Source organism: Vanellus vanellus (genome assembly GCF_965231255.1).
Source record: "Vanellus vanellus genome assembly, chromosome: 1".
Classification (NCBI taxonomy): domain Eukaryota; kingdom Metazoa; phylum Chordata; class Aves; order Charadriiformes; family Charadriidae; genus Vanellus; species Vanellus vanellus.
In genome coordinates this window covers 9571743-9586889 of record NC_138905.1, presented here as the reverse complement: position 1 = coordinate 9586889, position 15147 = coordinate 9571743, and the positions used below count along the sequence as shown (strand labels likewise).

Genomic DNA, 15147 nt, shown 5'->3' with positions numbered 1-15147 from the left:
GTTGTGCTATTTCTTCCATCCATACTATCTGGTAGCAGCTGTGCAGAATAGGACATATTTTTAAACCTTACTCAGTTTTTGCTTTTTGGATGAAATTCCAGCATAAGGAAGTAAGATAAGTGGACTTTGTTTCACACTTGGAGCAAATGAGAATTTTGTTGTGGATTTCAATGTCCAGGATTTAAACCTGCAAGGAGTTTTCTCAAGTAAATCTTAGGTATAATTGGCTGCAGAAACGTGGATTTGGCTCAGTAGCTGGTCTGACGCTACTGATAGGTGCTGACAGATCTCTTTGGAGTCTGACTCACTTTACTCAGACCTGCTTTCTCAGACTGACAGCAGGACTTGCTCCAATGAGCCTACAGCTGTTATATAGGAAAGGTATTATTTTTAAAATGCTCAGCTATCTTAATAATACTTCAACATTTTTCTCACCAGCTTCAAATGTATTTTCCAGCTTCCTAATGAGAGCAAAGTAGATAAGGCTTTCAGGCTAAAAGATGAGAGACCTCAAACTGCAGTGGCACGAACAACTCTGTTGTAATAACAGCGTCAGATGGCATGGGCCCAGAAAACACATTAATATTGATGCTAACAGTCTTAGGAGAGATACAGAGCAGCATGAGCTATTCGTGAAGAAGGTGAGTTGACAGTGGAAAGGAGAGTTAATGCCAAACAGATCTACCTGCTTATTTAATTCATTAGTGCCTCAGTTTTCAAGACTTAAAAGAACAGCTCACAGACAGAAAAAAATCCAGATTTGTTGCCTATCATTGCTATTTGCAATTTCTATACTAGTGTAATTGTACAGTACGCGCAAATTGTACAAGTTGTTGCAGTGTTTGTGAGCAACACAGATTTTTATGGAAGTACTCGATAGCTGTACGTCCCACCCTTCCCCACCCTCTGCACGCTCCACAGACACACAGACACACACCCCAATTGCATTTGCATCAAGACTCAGAGCCAGACCCTCAGTTTAACCGCTGGGACCTGCAATAATTTTACCAGCTGAGGATCTAGCCCTGAGTGTATAGCAAGAAGCCCTGGGGGCCATTCTTCTCTCTGACTCCAAGCATTGGACCAGAGCCCACACAAGCTGTATGGTCAGGCTGTAAAGCTAAATAAGATACAGAGATAAAGTCCTAACTGCTAATGGTGTATGTCCTTGCCAAAGGGGCTGACGAGAGCTGGAGCTGGTGCAAGAGAAAGGGCAGGTCCATGCATCTGGGAGCAGATGAGGGAGGAAAGAAGTGGATATGCGTGTCTGGGGAGAAGGGAGCAGGGAGGGAGATGTCCTCCTTCCAGAAGCAGCACGCTGTTATGTTGGCTCAGCTGCCATGAAACCACCATCTGAGAGAGCCTTTTAATTGCTGATGGTCCTTCAACGCCCTTCCCACAGTCCCCCTGAGGGCAAGGAAATTTCCTCATTACTGGCTTTGAAAAGCTCTTCTGGTTTCTTGACGCAACCAAGACAGGTCCAGATGGACGAGGCGGCAGAGCAGATACAGTAAAAGAGGTGAAACCAGGTCTGGGAAACAATAACCAGCTCATCAGCACAACCTGCTGCGCGGGGAGCAACGGCAGCGTTTGGCAGGGCTAAAGGGGCTGCGGTGGGAGGAGTGCCTGCACAGGAAAGGAGGCGAAGGGCAGGGACATCTGTGAGCAGATTTACCTGTCAGTGGAACAGATATTTCCGCTGTTGGCAGCAAACCTGCTTTAGGAGGTTCCTGCTTGCTCTCCCCACACCTAACTGCTTGTTCCTGTCCCCGCAGGGGGGTTCCCTCGCTGACACGGGGCAGATAATCTTTCTTTCCCATGCTCTGAATGAGGAACGAGAACTTTTATAACGACAGTGGGGGCATTAATATTTTATCTGTTTCTACCATCATGACGGCTGGTAGAGCTCACAAGGCAAAATTAATAGCCCTGCTCTAAATTGCTAGAGAGGTGCAGTACAGAGATCCAATCGGTATAGGGAAACACTGTTTAAGTCACTCAGTCATTACCTAGGGTAGCTGTACAGGATGGACCTTCTCTTAAAAAAGTGTGGTTTAAATGTAGAGAATGCCTGTTTTCAGGAAATGTCAAAGATTTTTCCTGTTAATTTCTTTTTCCAGTTTTCCAGATATATTTTATTTGATTAAAAAGCAAGCTAGTGTAGCAAGGTAACTCAATTGGCTAACGTGAAGGTAGGTTTTCAAAGGAGTTTTGCACTGGCAATAGCAAAGGACCTCTTCCAGCAATTAAAATAAAACCAGTTTGCATTATAATAGCTTGGAGTAGCATAACGTTCTCCTATGTGAAAGTGAAATACAATTATCAGTTATACTTTCTGATATTGACAGGAGTTAAGTTCTTACGAAGCCATTAAAACTAGAGGTCATTGAATGTCTGCATTAATTCCCTTATATGTTAGTTGTTTCTGTTGGAGCTGTGCCTAGATAGCTCTATTAGATTCAGAGTCTCACATGCAGATATGTGGTCGGACCCAATATCTGCCCTGTAGACTTCGGCAATGTTGTGATAGGACCGTACTAACTAAAAATTGCAGGGCAAGGGATATCAGTGATGTCTGCCTGCACAAGGTAACCATGTGTACCACCGTATTACCTCCTGTCAACCATTAATATATAAGCATAAGCTATTATTTAATATTGGAGGGTGGGGGGTCGATATATTTTATTATTCATATTTAGATATATTTATCCATTTGGGGGCACCGGTGGGTGTCATATGGACTGCTGTTGTGTCACATATTTAGTGAGAAATATTTTTTAAAGAAACCCAAGGTTCATGGATGATGCAGAGGGATTTGTATAGTCCTCCCAAAGCTGCCAGATAAGTTGAACATACAATTTTGGTGTCTTCAGTAACCTCTTAGCCATCAAACTCTGTGGTACAACACAGCACACTTCTCTGGGACAGCCAGGATTTGGATCAGAAAGGAGAATGCCTGTTTTCTTGAATTAGTGAAAAAAAGGTACCTTTGTCACTCCCAATCTCTTCTAAAAGCCTCTCTTAAGCACGGCTAGCCAAGCCCTCTGACTTCTCTGATAGTGCTCTGGTGTGATAAAGGAAATGTTGTCCCTGTCTCTTTCTGCTATCTCTTTGTGTATTTATCTCCAAAGGACTTTGACTACAGAACAGACCTCCCCTGCACCCCTCAGCCCTTCTTTGAGGAACTCGTCTATAAATGGAATAGCAGAAATGAGGGAGGAAAGGGAAATAGGATGTGACTTGAGGACCTGCACTGCAACCACAGATGTCCACCGCTAGACACACGCTGACGTCAAGAGGATCATGCCCTCAAATTAGTGCATAGACAGAGAACAAGGATGGGATCTTTGGAACTACTCAGGATTGGGTTAGCTTTACAAATGTCAAAGTAAAAGTGCAATTAGACACATATTTCTGAAAGTACCCTTTTCGAAGCTGATGCCACTGCTCATGTATCTTCCCCATATTCTTCTTCTGGGGAAGCAGTTTTCAGTGTTGTCTCATCCTCCTTTTTACAAGGCACCACTCATTCTTCCCCAAGTCTTGCTCTTTTGCTTTCTTCTCTCATCTTCTGAGATTTAATCAAGTGAACATTCAGTAGAATAGTTTGGTATTTTGTGAATACAATTCTTTTTTTATCCAATTGAGGCCCTTTTGTGATCACAAAAAAAAAGAAAACTGTTGTGAGCTACAGGCTGTTTACACTGTTAAGAGGTTGATACGGGTCAGTTCTCTGAGGTTATTCTTAGTTCAACTGCTATGTAAACTGTTGATGTCACTGACTGGAGGCTGCTCTCCAGGACATTATATATATGATAATTATATGACAGAAAATGCAACATATAGTTGGATCTGACCTCCAAGTTCACTAGTTTAAAAAAGGAAAAAAAAAATGTCTGTAAGAAACTTGCTGGTTTTCCCGTTACTAAAACGTAATAAACCCCTTCAAGTTTATACTTAGTCTACAGCATATACAAGAGTCTTTCCTCACATGGACAGCAATGCCCATCCATCTTCAACCCATGGTACATTTTAAGTCTCAGTGTTCACTGCCTCCAGAAAGCATTTTTGAGACAAAACAGGCAAAACCTGTTTCATAACATGACGAGCAGCTGAAACTAGGATCTTAACTCTCACACAAACATTTTATGTTGCTCTACAAAGGAATCTGAGACAGATTTTTCAGAGAAATCACAAATCATCAAAAGCGAATTAAAAAACAAAGAAGGGATTCAAGAAAAGCAGCACTTCCTCACTCAGCGCATTTTCCTTGATCTTCATCGGCATTCGGAATTACAGCTGCTGATATTGTCACAAAAGCATGTTTTTACTGATTTTTCTTCCTCTTCCTGTAGAGCCAGCACAGCTGCAGAAATGCAAGCTCATTTCTAGGCTTTTTTGTACATCACCAGTTTACCACGTTCCAACCATTCATAGCTGTGCAACACCCCCATTGTGGTGCTGGGATTACCGCAGTGTCACAGACAGTTTAAATGAGGCTCATGGAGCTATACAATGGTATCTATATTTTATATGCATAATTAAATGATGCATGACGTGGAAATAAGCCAGCTTTACTGAAACAGAACAAACTAACTGCTCTGATGCAACAGTTAAGCACCTTGTCAGTTATAAAATGAAATACATTTAAAGAGACATTATTTAGAAAACAGGATGCTCAATATTGTGAAGTAGCATGTTCAAAGGGTCATTTTTAGAACATTGAGGAAATGTACTTAACCAGTCAAGTTTTCAAAAGAATTCCTGGCACCAAAATGTTAACCTCTGCTTTCTTTTTCTCCATGTTGTAAGAATGGATCACTCTTGGGGGGGGGGGGAAATCATGTATGCAAAACACTGAGTGAAGCTAAACAATTCTTAGACGTGGCTAATTTCCATGTGGAGCTGATAATTTAGCATTGTCATCCTTCAACGGAGGAGACAGAATTGCATGTCTTTAGTTCACTTATTTGAGTTGAAAAAAAGTGAGGAGGAGTGGAAATTCAATCTTGCTTAATTTTACTTCAGTGGAAAAACTCTTGCTGTGACTTTAGCAGGAGTGAGAATGCACCTTAATTCGTTCAATGTGAAGAAGAAAAAAAAAATCAGCTGAGAATAATTTTCTTGTTTATTAGATTTAAATTATTTCCATAGTTGTTTTTAACAGTGTTAAGTAAATCCTGTTTTAAAAGCCAAAGATTGCCCCCAGTCTTGCCTTCTCCTAGCTGCTGTGTCACAAGCCAGGATCCTGGTCCTCTGACCAAATCCGCACTGGTCACAGCAAGTGTGGTGTGGTGTGGTTTTGAGGCATGGTCGCATCCCCGTGTGTCAATGATATATGTTTGTGGATGTCAATGTGGATATGCCACCGGTGACAATGTCCAAAACTGGGCCGGGGCACACCTCCTAGCCAAGAAAACAGGGTGCAAACTTCTGTAATATAAATGTATTCTTATGAGTTATAAATGTAGTCTTATGAGAAGCGGCTGAGGGAAGTGGGGTTGTTTAGCCTGGAGAAAAGGAGGCTGAGGGGAGACCTTATCGCTCCCCACAGCTACCTGAAAGCAGGTTGTAGCAACGTGGAGGTCGGTCTCTTCTCCCGTGTAACAAGTGATAGGACAAGAGGAAACGGCTTCAAGTTGCACCAGTGGAGGTTTAAATTGGATATTGGGAAAAATGTCTTCACTGAAAGGGTTATCAAACATTGGAACAGGCTGCCCAGGGAAGTGGTGGAGTCCCCTTCCCTGGGAATATTTAAAAGGTGTGTAAATGTGGCACTTAGGGACATGTTTTAGTGGTGGACTTGGCAGTGTTAGGTTTACAGTTGGACTTCATGATCTTGGTCTTTTACAACCCAAATGATTCTATGATTCTCTGAGTGCACAGACTACATCTGAGATGTTCATGAAAAGCAACAAAATAAAGCAAATCATTAGGCTTAAATTTGCAGTTAGGCATCTACATTTCTACTAGAAAATTTTAGGAGGGCCACAAATTGAAAAAGGTTGAATTTTTTAATTTTTTTTTCCTAGAAGGCAATCGACCTTCTGGTCTGGTTATTCTCTGTCTCTTGCTATAAAGTAAAACCTAGAAACGCACATGAAAGAATCTGTAAAAACGAACCTGCCAATAAATTGGCGAAGACTACTACCCAAAAGACAGAGAGCAATAAGACTGTCTATACAATATGAATTAAACGCATTTGTATGTATGAATTATGACACAGGCCCTTCCCTTCTTCAGTAAAAGAACTGATGCCATGTTGTAAATTACAGGATTGAGTAAGACTGGTATACTAAAATCTTCTGCATTTGCTGTGGAGGTGGGAATGAGGATGCTAAATGAGGTAGCAGAGAGTAAGATTAGGGAAGCTGAACGTCACTTCTGTGCTCGAGGACTTCTGCAGTTTGGATGATGGTCATAGGTTATCTCCAGCCACACCAGCATGAATGATAAATACACACTGTTACTCTGAGACTGAATGTAGTATTATACAAAGACTATTAAAATATGGAATATTGTTTAAAAATCAGGTCCAAGTTTTCTATAGATGGTAATCCTCTTTTAGAAGACGGTTTGTTTACCTTCTTCTAATATTAAAGCTATAACATATAATAAAACCACCTCATAAGTATGTAAGAGACATAGATTAATTAAGGTCTAGGGAGTGAGAGCACCCTAGAAGCATCACGACAGCAGTGATAATTTCTGGGATATGAATGACATGCACCAATATCTAAAAGCTAAAAAGAAATATTGAATAATTATTTAATTAATGAACCAGGGAAAATGTGGGAACACAGGATGAGGTAAGTAATAAGAAATCATAGTGTATTATATTAACACAGGTGGTGTATACATGACTTTGCCACTGTATTAAAAGATACTTTAAATGACTTGTATGCATTTATAGTTTTATGTCTGCATGTTTTTTTAGAATGCATTTTTAGAGCCCGGGCAAACAAAAAAGGAAATTCATCATATAGCATCATGTTGATACCCACATCACTCACTCGAATATCTGTATCTTAATATTTCCAGCACAGATTCCCACCCCTTAGGCGATCTCACAGAAGATGAAAACCTATAACTGCCATGCAGACAAGCTCTAAAATTTTAATTGCTGTCTGAATGCCGAGGACTTGTGACGCACTATGGTTTATTGAAGCACTCTTGCGGTTATAGACACTTCTTTCAGCTACCCCACCCTGCTCCTTCTCCCTCTTCCTCTCTCCACCACCGACTTCTTTCTTTCTTTCTTTCTTTCTTTCTTTCTTTCTTTCTTTCTTTCTTTCTTTCTTTCTTTCTTTCTTTCTTTCTTTCTCTTTTTTCTGTGTTCCTTTAATACCGTTCCCTCTTCTTCTTTCTTTCCTCTTGTCCCTGACACTTCTTCATCCTCAGCATTCGTCACTTGGTGTTCCCTTTCTTCTCTTTACTGTCAGGGCACGGCAAGCAGCAGATTCTAGCCCTCAGCTGAGGTGTGCTGGGCTGCAGCTGTGAGATGAAGTAACTGCAGGGGAAAGTCCTGTTCGCTTCCAGCTCTCCTGTCCGTGCAAACGCTCAGCTGTTCTGGGAAGATGGAGCTATGCCATCCCATAAACACGTTGCTCTTGGAAGGGGATGAAACCTTCCCTTGAAAGACAACATCTTTAGCAGCCAAATGAACACACATGTGTGACGAGGTTTTCAGAGCTGCCCGATGTGGCCAATTTTTGGTCAGTTTTCCATAAAGAAGGAAAAGGGCCCGGTACTATCCTTCTCATGGTATTTCAAGTCTTAATTCCAAAGAATGGAGATGCCAGGACTTGTCAATGACATGACTGTAACAATTTTATGAGAATTGGCAAGACAATTCATTTCTCCTACAACTTATTCTCAGAAACCTTGGAGTTATTTAGTCTGGAATTCTTGGAGGGGGCGGGGAGAAGTGGGGAGAGGTAGGAGGAATGGCAAGTTTAATTCTGACAACTATATTAAATAGTCAGGACATCTGCCATGCTGTTATCAACAAGAAAAACATGATTGAATTATGACAAGCACTACCTGCACCATTTCAGTGCAAAAGTGTGAAAACAAAGCAGTACCTTTTTTCTTGTTCCCTGTGGAAAAAGACTAATACTCCCCCCACCCCCCTCAAAAAAAAAAAAAAAAAGAAAAGAAAAAAAAAAAGAAAAAAGAAAAAAAGAGCAAGAGCAGGCACAATAAAATCTGATAATTATCTTTCCTTTGGCTTTTCAGTTCCATCACAGCCCTCCAAATTAAAATTTATGTGCCATTTTGTATCTGTTGTTGCTTTTTTTTCCCCCTACAGGGATATAGGTGGATAAGTTTGGATAGGAAACTGTATCCCTCAAGCCAAACTGAAAGGTTTATAAAGTTGCTAATAAAAGTTTGGGTCAGGGCCTAAATATCAATCATCCACTCATTGTCTTTTTAAACGAGCTCAGGCATTTTCCCAACCACTCCCAGCAGGTCTCTGCCACTATTTTAAACTAAGATTTCAGTGATTATTTTTTTTTTTCCTGTTTTGACCTCAATAATTTTTCTCTCTCCCCCTCCTTACCTGCCAAATGCATCCATCAGGATCTTGCTAAAGGCTATCGGCTTTTGAAGTCAAGAGGAATTCACTAATCATGAGTGTCAAATCCACAATAAATGCCATTGCCATATGGTATATGCTGCTATTGGGAATTATCTCAAAAAGCCTAGCTGTGAAAAGTCTGGCTGTATGTTAGGGGGCTTTTATTGCTAACTTTCATAACTCATGTCAGGTCTTTCAGTTTCTGTATTCACGGGCTTAAGTGAGTGCAACTGTTTCCTGAATTTATAAAAATGTTGTCAAGATCCCTTGATCTCTCTTCCTCTGTCTCTTTCACACAAACACATTAAAACACATATATACACAGAGGAATGCCGTACACAGTGGCATACAAATCTAGCAAAAGAGAAGCTTATAAATAAATAGTATGTCATTGTGCTTACTCAATAAATTCCTGTCTGTGTTAAACTCATGATAAACATATCATAACCACTGGTGAAGGCTTTACAGCCTTCTGTCCCATCACACCATCCTGACTGTAATTCTGTAATGCATAGGAAGACCTAAGTTTGAAAAACTGAGCAGAATTAGCTCCCATACGGGCAGGATGCTGACATAACTGAAAAAAACAACTAACTGGAAAGCATTTGCTTTAGCTAAAGAAGACAATATCACAGTTATGTATCTCTGTGCCTTGTACAAACGGTGGAAGTGTACTGTGAATTCAAAGCTACAAGAAATCTACCTGCTTGAAGAACTTGTCCAACAAAGTATTAAAAAATACATCTGTATTTACACTCCTCAGCCTGTAACATTCTCAACAAGAAGTACACATAAGGTTAAAGTCCTCAGAAAAACACACTTTTGTGATGCAAAGAGGAAGAAGAAAGAAAACGAGATTTCAAGAGTTTAACATACCAACTTAGTGACAGAGAAAAAATAGATTACAAAGTTAAAATATCAGTGCCATTTGAAACACTTGGGGTAGCTCTTGCAAATTTCCCTGATCGTCTAGAAAGGTGTGAGTGTCCTCCATGTCCCATGTCACCCCCATTAGCCACATGGCAATGTCTCCAATGGGCCTCATGGCATTTCAAGTAGCACTAGAAACCTATGTTTAGCCAATGACTCCCCCTTAATTTCTGTGTGGTATATTAATATCATCTAGGAGCAAACTCAAATAATAGTTTAAAAACCCAACATGTACCCCTCCACCCAAAAAGGATAATTTAATACTGTCCCTAGGCAGAATTCATCCATCTTTAAGGCTTCTATCCCGTGTTTCTGGGAACTGTAGGGACAACTGTGTTTTGTTTTCCTGATTAGCGATACAAATGAACTGCTGGCAACATCACATCAAAACAAGTGGCAGAATCAGAAGAACTGCTCAAAAGTTTACCTTTATAGGAAAGCTTAAGCCTTGGGATATTTTGTTTTGACGTTCCAGTGACTGGAAGGAACAGCATCACTAAAGATAACAGGCTGCAGGCATGTGGTACTTGGGAAGCTCTCATTCTGCTCTCTTCTTCTGTATCTTCTTTTGCACTATGGTGAAATATCTCCCTGCTTTTCAAACAATCCAAATTTAATCTGGAAGAAAAAAGAAAACATCTGTCAATTTTTTTTTGTTATTATATAAATAATAATTCCGATAGCAAGTCAGACCTATCTTTAAAGAATAGCTTATTTAACACATTTGTTACAGAAGTATTTTTTCCTCAAGTGTAAATCAAAATTTTGTAAATCTGCTTCTTTAACACTAAACTTACACACTTTGAGGTTGAAAAAATATATAAACTTTGCAAACACTGATGTCTTGCATAGCTGAAGTTTGAACACAAATTAAATGAATGCAGTATGCATGAAAAGAACATTTGCCACTCAAAAGTGACCACGCAACTTGTTAGTTCATACCTCTCCACTGGATGTCTTAATGTTTTATAACTCTATCTCAGTACAACAGCTATTGTGTGTTTATGCTATGACTAGAATAAACTGTAATATCTCAGATACCATGGGCGTACAAGCTGAGTTAGCAATGAGCACATACCCATCATAAACTTTCATAAATAAACTAAGAAAATTGGATAGAGCAAGCAGTTGTGTTTAGTTTTAATAGAGAAAAGAGTCAACGCAGCTGATGGATTTAAATGTGCTTTCAGTATGATACTTCCAGCAGAATAACTGCCTTAATTCACCCACCAAAATGTCCTGTAAACTTTAATGAGTGGTTCATGCTGAGGTCAATAGGCTGATATGGGACTTTGTTAGCACAGTGTGCAACTAAGCCAGCTTTGCAACACTTTTCACTTAATAACAGTAATTCATATTCCATAAGTCTTAAAGTGGTTTACAAATGAAAGTAATTATCGCTGTCCTTATTTCCCCTATGCAAAAATGGAGTCATGAAACTATAGTGAACCTACTTCCTCAGGGTCACACTGCCACCCCAGTAGCTGAACAGAGAGCAGCAACAGTTCTGCTGTCCTCTTTGTACCCACTTAAAAGGGATCCCCTTTGCCCAATAACTCCACTTTCGCATATGAAATGATTTGAAATGGCATCCCGAGTTCTGAAGGCAGAATTTGATGGTTAATAAATCACAGACGTCAGAGCGTGAAATTATCTGTGAGAGCAGATCCTTCCCCCTGCAAGCGCATGATACCAGAGGTCAAGGGAGATAGTGAAATGACAAATGTCAATGTTTGGGTAATGCTGTAAATCAAGGAGTAAGGAAATGTTATGGTTAGTAGCGAGATTAATGGCTTATGACTTGCCATGAAAATTCTTTTCTGAGAGGTAGTGAAACTGCCTGATTAAAAGACTAATCCTAGTGCCCGCATCAGCCAGCATTTGCGTGGACATCAAGGGAAAGGCTCCTTGTGAGCCCATAAGAGATGCAGCGCAGCTTGTGGCCCCCAGAGCCACTCCACAGGTCTGGCTGCAGCACTGGGGCCAGAGCATCTCTGCGAGCTGCAGAGGCATCCAGAATCAATTTAGCACCTCATGATGCAGGCAGTACATCCTTCCTGGCATGAAGGGGCTGGAAAGAGGACCCCTTCAGTTCTCTCTGCCAAAGGAAACCTCTCTTAGATGAAGCTGGGGCTTTCTGAGCCTGCAGACCTTCTGCCAATAGCAAAAGACAAGGGAGTGTGCAGGAAAGGCGCGACGGGGAAAGAGAGAGAGGGAAATGATTTGTAAAACGCCCGAAGCATCCTTCCTATCGCAGAACATTGAGCTTCTTTCTTCTCAATCCCTTCCTCAACACTCATGTTCAGTGCACTACTTTTGGCCAAGTGCCACTACATATTCATGAGATGACATGGAAAGAAAACAAAACAAACATGAAATGCCTCTGGTTCATCTTTCCCTTCCTTTTATTAGAGTATAGGATCCAGAGAGAAGGTCCTTACTTCTTCCATGCTGGTACATCTATTTGTGGCTGGACTACAAAACACTGCTCTTCACTAGACTATCATAGGTTTATATCACCTTAAAGAAGTACTTTTTTTTTTTTTTTTTTTGAGGGGGGAAGGGGAAAAGAAGGAGATGGAGGAGGGGGAGGACTATATTAAGACAAGAGATACCAGCCTTGTTCATCTTCAGCAGGGTGATAGAGGCAAACCGTACTTCAAAAAGAAGCAATTAAGAGGGAGCCAGTCTCACTGGAAATATGCTGAGAAGTTGTGGCTTGAGGGTCTGGGTCTCAGCCAACAGGGATCTCACCAGAGAATTTGGGGGTTATTTTCTTGAGGCAAAGTAGAGTGAAGAATCAAGACTAAATTTGTCACTTATAGAGAAAAACAAAACAAAACAAAACAAAACAAAACAAACACAACAGTTGCCTGAACACACTGTCATTTGCCTAATTGTAGATTGAGGACCAGCACCAAGCTTGACCTTTTGGCCATACCTCACAACCTTATTTCTTCATGTAGGGTTCTTTTGCTAATGGAAACCTTCCTTCTTTTTTTCTTCTTTTTTTTTTTTTATTTTTTATTCCCCCTTTTATTTGAATAATGTCTGTGAAAAACCATTTGCTTCAATTCCTGACACAAGGCAGTTAGTTTACACTGGAGGCAGCTGCTCTGTGAGCTCGAGCCAACCCTGCCTTGTCCTAGATCCATTGCAATCTGGCCAAATTGTCACATATATTTTTAGTTCATGATGATCTTCTAATACAATTCCAGCTTCTGCACAGAGTCCTTCCAGCAGTCTAATGACTAGCTCAGGTTAATGAACTTCAGACCAACTAACTGGCCATTAATCTTCAGGAAATATCCTTCCTCTCTCTGTAACATACGCAATGTCAATCAGTGTCCTGTGCTGAAAAGAGCCACAGTCACACTGCTCAGAAGTAATCAGACCCATGAACAGAAATAAAATATAAAACCTAAAAGCAAATCTAACTCCCCCATTCTTTCCTTCCCTCAAAAGTAAGAAGAGTTTCGTCAGAGGAGGAAAAATTATTGTTTCCTTTAGTTTTTCAATAGTTCTGCTAAGCACCAACACATTCTAAAACTTCCTCATCATGAACAGACCCAAAATAAATGAGGAAAAAGAGTCTGAAAAGAAAAATGCTGAGGCTAAAGCTGCTTTCCCACCTTGGCTTCAGCTAGGAAATATCTGCACTGTGTTAATTATCGCCTGCGAGACCGACTAGGGAAGGAAGCTATGCATACACCTCGCTGAAATAGGGGTATTTCCAGTGAAATAAAGGAGCTATTATTTACCCCATGCGGGGGTGGGAGGTGCGATGCCGAAGAGGGGCCGAGGAGCCTGGCTCCATCCTTCTTGGACCTCCTGGCGGGGCTGATGATAAATTCGTACCGGGCTGTAGGTTAAAACTGTCAAAGGACAAAATGTTGATCTGCTGGTGTCCTGCCATCTTGCCAGAGAGAGGCAGCAGGACGTAACTGGCACATGCATGATGTCATGTCCCTGAAATGAAGTGTCACCTCCCTGCAATTGGTCAGATTTAGTGGAGCCTATAAACCAGATTGCTCCGAAGCTACTGTCTGAAACAGGAAAACCTGGAGCCAATTTGCTAAACATAATTTATTCCAGACCCTTTGTTGCAATAAACAGAGCTCTTCAGCCTTCTCAAACACACAGACAGTAGGGAGCTCTGTGCTTATGGGAGTGTTTTCAGATTGTTCAGCTCAAACCTATCTAAATGCAAAATCTCTCATTCACAAATACTGTGTAGGTTCCCCGACTTCTCCTGGCGTCATGAAGTCCAGAGCTGAAAAGACTGTGACCCATCTGCAAACACACGCTTTTTAGCAATAGTTCATGTAACTCTCAATTTAATTCCATAACAAAAACCTATACGGAATTGGAGAGTAATTTAAAACCTGTCTCCGGTACTAGTTTTCCGAGGCCATTTTAAAATTTCGAATTTTGTACTACAATAAATAGGACAATGAAAAGAGCCTGCAGCAAATACAGAAAAAGTAATTAACCAAATGGTATGTCTCAGTTATACTGAATCTCATAGCAATGTTACAAATTGCAAGTGACTACCAAAAATCTAAAGCAACCTTTGAATTGGCTCATGTTGTTTAAAAAAACCTAGAATAGAAAAGAAAAATGTCTGATAGTCACTATGGAGTAGGCTGAATAAGTTACCTAGGCCATTTAGTCTCAATACATAAACTTTTATCTCTGATGCCTCAGTTTTTCTTTCTTCACCTCAGCTATCCCTCCCTCAGACCTTGGGTTTTCTTTTTTTTTTTTTTTCTTGGAGTGAGAAGAGAGTGAAAGATGTCCTTTGCAAACATCAACCAAATAGCATGGTTAGCCTGTTAGCCGAACATATTGCTTTAAAGGATTTAAAACTAATTAGCTGCAAAAAGAAAGAAAAAGTACCCCACCTACAATTCAAATGTATTGAAAGATACATTATCTGTTTACTCATATTGTACACATACTTTATATAGATATGCATACAAATTTAAATCACATTACTTTACTGCAAATATACAGATATATCTTTCCAATGCCTTTACTTGTAGCTGTCTCATCTATAAATTACCACACGTATTCCTAGAAGAAAATTACTATGGTTGTCTACTGTGTGGTTTGAAACTGTATTGTAATCATTAACTGGATATCGAATATTCTGTGTTAATAAGAGGGAAAACTACAAGCAAATGTGAGTCAGACTAATAACTCATAAAATAAAATAGACTAAAAGTAAAATTATATCTCCAGACTTACTTAACATCCTTAACTTACTTTTTAAATAACAAAGATGACATTCATCCAGAGCATAATGAAACTATGTTGTTGTACCCCTAGATAGACGGTCTGTTGATATATTATTTGGCAGAGGAGGCTTTTCTCTTCATTGTGAAATCTCAGTTTAAAGCTAACTCCATCCAAGAACTGGTAAACAGTATTATTCATCACTATCCTTCCTTTATTAAGTGGCTTTTATGCTGTTTATAGTGCTGCAAATGTTCTCTTCCAGGATTCTGAAAAAATACTTCTTTTTACAAAAAACCCAGATCAGTATTACATCACTTCCCAACACTAGCAAAAAATACTGAATAAAAAGATGATGGTGTAATAAAAATAAAATAAAATAATATGTGAGCCTACAG

General features: G+C 40.0%; 1 protein-coding gene across 1 annotated transcript in view; it reads right to left on the bottom strand.

Annotated features, from left to right (window-relative positions):
• Positions 1-15147, bottom strand: part of SEMA3D (semaphorin 3D) — a 146386-nt gene that overhangs the window by 91327 nt on the left and 39912 nt on the right. The window contains exon 2 of the mRNA XM_082498678.1: positions 9939-10129. Within this exon, the coding sequence (XP_082354804.1) occupies positions 9939-10053 (115 nt within the window). The 5' untranslated portion in view covers positions 10054-10129. The remainder of the gene's footprint in view (positions 1-9938; positions 10130-15147) is intronic.